The sequence below is a fragment of the Bactrocera dorsalis genome, unplaced genomic scaffold (assembly GCF_023373825.1).
Source record: "Bactrocera dorsalis isolate Fly_Bdor unplaced genomic scaffold, ASM2337382v1 BdCtg031, whole genome shotgun sequence".
Lineage (NCBI taxonomy): Eukaryota > Metazoa > Arthropoda > Insecta > Diptera > Tephritidae > Bactrocera > Bactrocera dorsalis.
The window spans coordinates 130,597-137,138 of record NW_026038082.1 but is presented as its reverse complement, the minus strand read 5'-3'; the positions used below and the strand labels follow the sequence as shown (position 1 = coordinate 137,138).

Genomic DNA, 6,542 nt, shown 5'->3' with positions numbered 1-6,542 from the left:
TATAAAGGCTTAATTCAATTGCCGTCGACTAAAGAATTAGTACCGTCAATTTCTTCATAAAATGCAAACAACGCTTTTAAAGGATATAAGGCCGATAGTTGCTGGTGAGTCAAGGAAATGAAAATTTTCTTACCGCGTGAGTTTAATTTAATACAAATATCCAATGTAGCCTCCGAACGACTAGGCATCAGTATTGAGCTAAATACTTCCAAGGGTACTTTCAGTCATCCTGCACTTTATTTCATTCAAATGATTGGAGTTATAATATGGGCCATAGCATTCTATAGCTACGCAATGGAAAATTTCGCAGATGTGGACAAAATAGTTGCCGCCATGACAATAAATGTACAACTTTTTACTACATCGGGCAAAAATTTTATATTTCTAGCGCGACGAAAGCGTTTTTTGCGCTTAAATGAGGCATTGGAACGACTGGCATTGAAAGGTAAATACATAAAAAATCTTCTTTTCTGCATATAATTATTCAGAAATAATGTTATAATAAAGCTTTACTTTACTTTCTTCTGCGATTGCTCTCGTGAAGGGAACAAATACGAGCGTGAGTTATGGAATGCCACGAATCGCCCGGTGCTGCCGATCACAACGGCCTATAGCGTCTCGTGCCAGCTGACAGTCAATATTTGTGTGCTTTTACCAATTTTCAAACTACTCTTCTACTATATATGGTATAACGAAGTTGTCTTGACACTCCCGCTGCCCGGCATGTGAGTCTCCCCTTACTTAACAGAGAATGGATACTTTAACGTAACCTGCTCTTTCTCTTTCTTTTCTCTATAGATTTCCTTATGACTATACCTTACCCCTCTACTACATTTTAACCACTATACTCACCGTTCTGCTCGTGCAACTCTGTGCGAACACCATAACCGTTGTGGATGGTCTGTTCGGTTGGTTCGTCTACAATATATCGGCACATCTGCAAATCATGCGTCTAAAGTTGGAGCAGCTTTTGCAATTGCACGTCGATGATCCGAATTTTCATCGCGATTTCGTCGCTCTCATCAATTATCATCGCGAAATTATCGACTTGGCTTTGGAGCTTGATGCTGTCTATGCGCCAATCATATTCTTGGAGGTCACGTCTGCGTCCTTGCCAATTTGTTTTCTTGCTTATCAATTGTCCTACTTATCCGACCCAGCGAATGTACCCTTCATATGTCTCCTGTTGTCGTCTATTGTACTTCAATTGATGATTTATTGCTTTGGCGGTGAAAAGGTCCAAAATGAGGTATCTAGATCGTTGTTATAGAATTTTGTTTGGTTTGGTTTGTTTAAGTCCCTTAACGTATATTCTTAGTGTGATCAACTCTCTGAAAATATTTACTTGCTAATACCATGGCACAAGCTGCCACCGAAGCATTCCCGTCTATTACTTATCCCATTTATTCGCTCGCAGCGTGTTTTAGTCTTGACCGGCTACTTCTTCACAGCCAATCGTAGTCTACTTGTTTGGGTAAGTTATAACAAAAACAGCTAAAGTTAACGAAAATAACTGAAATTTGATTATACTTCCAGATATTCAGAACCGCGGGCTCATTCACTGCTATGTTATTTGCTCTGAAAGAAAAGGAGGTGTAATTCGCATACAACAACAACTTGAACAATAACATTTGAATATAATGACAATTTTTATAAAAATTGCGTCTTATAGATTTAATAAATGGTGTAGAATATTCTGGAATAAAAGACAGGATCTGGAATAAAGATTATAAAACGGAGTTTTTGGTTGCTTAAGACAGAACAAAATGTTTCCATAGTGACTATTGCGGATACGAGAATAAATTCTGAACCTATATGGTATATCAGATTTATTTCACAATCTCTAATTATAAGTATAATTTCTTATAATTATCTTTGTCTTAGAGAAGACAGTAGAAGCAATGGCAACTATCACTTCATTGCAATGGTAAATCCCTGATTTTCTCTATCAAAAGCAAATAAATTATCCTTAGCATATGTGGTCTATAATTTTAGTATTTATTTAGAACATGCCTTAGAAAGCTACGGTCCTAGTGTATCTTTCTTGGTGTATGAAATGAATGCAGCTTATATAATAATAATTTTCACAAACATGTCCAACTTTTTGCCTGAAAAAGTGTATTTTTGTAGAGTTCTTCTTCTTTGTATATCAAGAAAACCATAGTCGAAAGTTGTCGTATTTTCGTGGAAGTTTATAGTGAATATTCTTTAGCTTTGGAAACATGCCAAAAATAGTCTGGATCATTGAAAAGTAAGAATTCTGGTTTAGAAGAAGAGAAACGACCTGTCTTGGGCGACCAAAAATGTTTGAAGGTGGGGAACTCGAAGCATTACTCTATGAAGATTGTTGCCAAACAGAAGAAGAGCTTGCAGAATCTTTGCGCGTTCCTTAAACAGCTATTTCAAAATGTTTAAAATCAGTGGAATGCATTGAAGAGCAAGGAAATTGGCTCACATATGATTTGAAGCTATATCACATCGCCGAATTTGTATATCTTAAAAGTTGCTTGTGCGCCACAAAAAAGTAGTAGTTTCTGCATCGTGATAAACAATGGATCCATTGCTTCAACCCTAAGCGTAAGAAAATATATATTAAACGCGGCCAACCAACCAAATCAAAAGGAAAGCCAAATATCCATGAAGCCAAACTCTGTATTTGGTGGCATTGGGGTACACTGACGGCTCGAAAATACCGGAAGGCATTGAAAGCAAGCATTACGGGACCGCATATCAAACTATCCATACCAATGGGACGTTTTTCGAGCATTTTTCAAGCAGAAGTCTTTGCTATGCATAGAACTCAATATCCACCGCAACTATCGCAACCAGCGTATCGACAGTCAAGCTCTGTATACGGTTAAATTGTAGAGGAGTGTATAGAAAGGTTGAACCGCCTATCACTGTGCAACCCGGTAACCTAATCTGGGTACCGAAGCATAAAGGGGTAGCCGGCAAAGAGCTAGCTCGCTCTGCGGTAGCTTCCAAGATGACGGGCCAGAACCATACATCACAGTGGGGTTCCACTCTCTTAAGGAGCTGCTCCGCACGGAGGAGAGAGAAGGGAGAGAACAGCAATGGCAGCAGGTAGCAGCAATACGCCATGCTAAACTGCTTCTAGGAGGGTACAACGTCGCAAGGTTTAAAGAAATAATCTATCTCCATCGAGACAAATTCCGCAACTTTTTTGCGCTCTACACAATGTACTGCCGCACTGCATTGCTTCTTTCCCAAACTGCCGGTTCTTCGACATGGAACTGGAAACCCCAGAACACCTAATTTTGGATTGCCCAGCAGTTTGCAGAAGCAGGGTAAAGGCCCTAGGTTCAATCTACGTGGACAGTGATCACATCACCTCAGTCGCGCTCAGCAGATTCCTGGAGTTGTTCAGGATGCTGGACCTTGCTGAACATATGTGATATAGAGGAAGGCACAATAGACTGTCAGTCGCAGTGCAATGCCTCAATCTTTACTATCTATCTAACCCAGCCATTTGCCTCTTCTGACTACCATTATTTTCGATCTTTGCATAATGCCTTCACTCGAGTACGGTTTGCACCAAAGCTGGATATCAAAAACCAGCGCAATTCTTTTGGTATGGAATCCACAAATTGTCAGAAAGAGAAGGCGGAATGTTATAGCTTCAGATGGGAATAATTTGGATAATATACGAATATACCATAGTTACAGTTATCCAACAGAATCATGGTTTCTTTACCATATGAAAAATTGGGAAATCGGATTCGTTTACTCACTCTTGAAAAGTAAAAATGTTAAGGATTTTGGTTCACCATGTGCCTTTTATTATGTACCAAAATAGAATTCTAGAACAAAGCTGTATTTAAACGGTACATTGACTTCCTCTACGACTAATTTAGTGTATTTTAGGTAAGCATCAAAACACCACAAGAAAATCTATATCGTTTTATTGAAATTATACACCTTTGCACCAAACAACTGGGCGTCTAGACGTAATGAGCGCCACAAACATCATAATTAACTGTGACGTATGAGTGGTTGCATATACCAAGGATTGAACATATCTACTATATATTAAAAATTTCCACTCATATAAAAGCAATCGAACATCCAAATACCACGCATTCCGTTAAGTAGTGGCCAAAATGTACGAATATCTGCGAATACAACAGTTTAGCTTTCGCGTAATCGGCATTAATTTGTGGGCGCAACGGGATCAGCGCATTGCCAGCGCACCCTGTAGATACTATAGCTGGACCGTGGCTACAGCAATTATTACACTCCTTATGGGTTTCTACATTTACACCAGCGAGCAGGATAAGGCGATCCAAGTGTTAACGGTATTTCTGCAAGGCGTGCTCTCTGTGATCAAGAGTGGCATGTTTGTGGCGAAGGGAAGACGCTTTATAAAACTTATACGTAGCTTAGATATGCTGGCGGCTGAAGGTACAGAGTGATAAACTGAAGAAATCGATTATTTTTTAAAGAAACTGAATTTTCAGCGAATGTCAAAGAGGGGAAAGAGTGGAAGCATGAAAATGACTGGCAACAGCGCATCGCACGTGTTTACTACAGTTGCTGCATGTCAACGGGCACCCTATATTGTGCAGTGCCTGCCATCATTTTACTATATAGCTGGTGTTTCAATGGACATGCCATCTTCATACTGCCCTTCGATGCAGCGTAAGTGAGAATGTGGTGAAAATATAAAAAAAAATTTAATTTGGTGCAATAATTAGTTTTCCTTGAACGCTAAATTTTCTGTCGAGAAGAAAATAATTTTCAACATCTTGTTACTTTCATTTTTATAACTTCCCAGCTTTCCCTTCAACACCGCTCATCCCTTCTTTTACACCGTCTCCTATATCTGGTGCATCTCGTTCATAATCTACGCCGTACACGCCATCGCCGCCATGGATTCATTGTTTTGTTGGTTCATCTTCAACATTTCCGCTCATTTTCGCGCGCTACAGCGTGCAGTGGAAACTGTGGGCGCGGCCATGAGCGGTGCAGAAGACTACGCCAGCTTGCATGGCAGAATCACGCGAACATTGCACTATCATCGCCGCATCATCGAGCTATCAGCGGAATTTGACGAACTCTACGCGCCCATCGTATTCATCGAAATTTCCGTAAGCTATTTGAAACTCTGCTTCAGCGCTTACAATCTTATCAATCTGGGTGACATATCTGGGCTGCCGGTGATAGCTGTTGGACTTGTCACCATCACTTTTCAGTTGTGCATTTATTGTTTTAGTGGCGAAAAAATCAAAAATGTGGTTAGTCTTTGGATTAGTATACCTGATTTGCTTAAGAAGTAGTGAATATATTTTTGTTGCAGAGCGAAGCGGTTTCTGATCGTATTTATTTGGCGTTCCCCTGGGAGCGTGTGCCTCCATCCGTAAGGCGTTTGCTACTTTTGCCACTGATGCGCGCTCAACGTGCCACCAATTTAACGGGGTTTCTCTTCATTGTCGATCACAGCCTACTAGTGTGGGTAAGTTCGGACGGTTGTGCATAGAAAGTAACGGAAATGTTTGGATATTGCCTAGCCAAATTTTATTTTTCAGATATTTAAAACTACCGGCTCCATTATAGGGTTTTTGTCGGCCACCAAAAGTGAAAACACAAACTCGTAAACTACTTAAATCGTCACTTTAAATACTTTAACTTTAAATACTAAATTACTAAAAAAAATTTTCTGAACCCATTTTATTTTCCTGAATATTTTCTATGAACATATTTTTGAGGTTAAAACCGCCTAAGTACCAATCGAAAATGTTTTTATGCTTGAAGTAACTGACTTGGAAATTATCTGTACAATATTCTATCGAGCGTATCGTGTGAAAGATTAAAGCACATCGTCAACAAACTGATTGGACCTTATCACTGTGGCTTTTGACCTGGAAAATTAACCACTGACCAGATATTCACCATGCGCCAAATTTTGGAAAATACCCTTGAAAAGAGGATCGACTCACACCACCTCTTCGTTGATTTTGACGTTACGAAAAGGAGCTGTCTTTACGCCGCTACAAACAAACCTTACCATATCAGCTGTTCAAATATATAATGGTAAAGAAGTTATGAGTGAAGTTGGCTGAGAAAATATTCAGTAAGATCAGCTATTGTCATCAAACGAAACTACTTAGTAAACAATCCAATATTTCGGAAAATTCCATTTTTTGCTTAAAACACTACGGCGTCATAACTGTAAGAGAGGTGACGTTCGAGCTTAAGTTATTTTTGAATACTATTCCACTCAAAAACTTTAGTTGACAAATGTAATTCTGGTAGTAAATTCATAACAAGAAATAGAGAAAGAGATAGGAATATATATATCAAATAATCGTAAAAAATATTTTATATCTTTTCTCGCATAAAATAATACTCGTACGAAATTTTTGCGATAAACAACTATGAAAACTTAATACAAAATTAGGCCAATTCAATAAAGATCCATATAAAGCCATACCTACATACATATATACATGTGTTCGTATTTGAATATATTCATTGATATTTAGTTTGAGTTCGCATAAATTTAATAAAATTAGCGCTTTTGT

The 6,542-nt window shown here is 38.7% G+C and overlaps 2 protein-coding genes across 2 annotated transcripts; both read left to right on the top strand.

Moving 5' to 3' along the window:
* Nucleotides 1-294: 294 nt before the first annotated feature.
* LOC105232463 (odorant receptor 45a) lies at nucleotides 295-1,595 on the top strand. Its single transcript, XM_029552860.2, has 4 exons — nucleotides 295-445; nucleotides 545-725; nucleotides 799-1,249; nucleotides 1,319-1,595. The coding sequence occupies exons 1-4, from the start codon at nucleotides 295-297 to the stop codon at nucleotides 1,496-1,498; spliced, it is 963 nt and encodes a 320-aa protein (XP_029408720.2). The 3' UTR covers nucleotides 1,499-1,595.
* A 2,526-nt stretch (nucleotides 1,596-4,121) lies between these two features.
* LOC105232462 (odorant receptor 45a-like) lies at nucleotides 4,122-5,998 on the top strand. The gene is made up of 5 exons (XM_049461419.1): nucleotides 4,122-4,422; nucleotides 4,479-4,659; nucleotides 4,796-5,255; nucleotides 5,318-5,473; nucleotides 5,547-5,998. Exons 1-5 carry the CDS (start codon nucleotides 4,122-4,124, stop codon nucleotides 5,613-5,615), a joined length of 1,167 nt encoding a protein of 388 aa, XP_049317376.1. The 3' UTR covers nucleotides 5,616-5,998.
* Nucleotides 5,999-6,542: the final 544 nt, after the last annotated feature.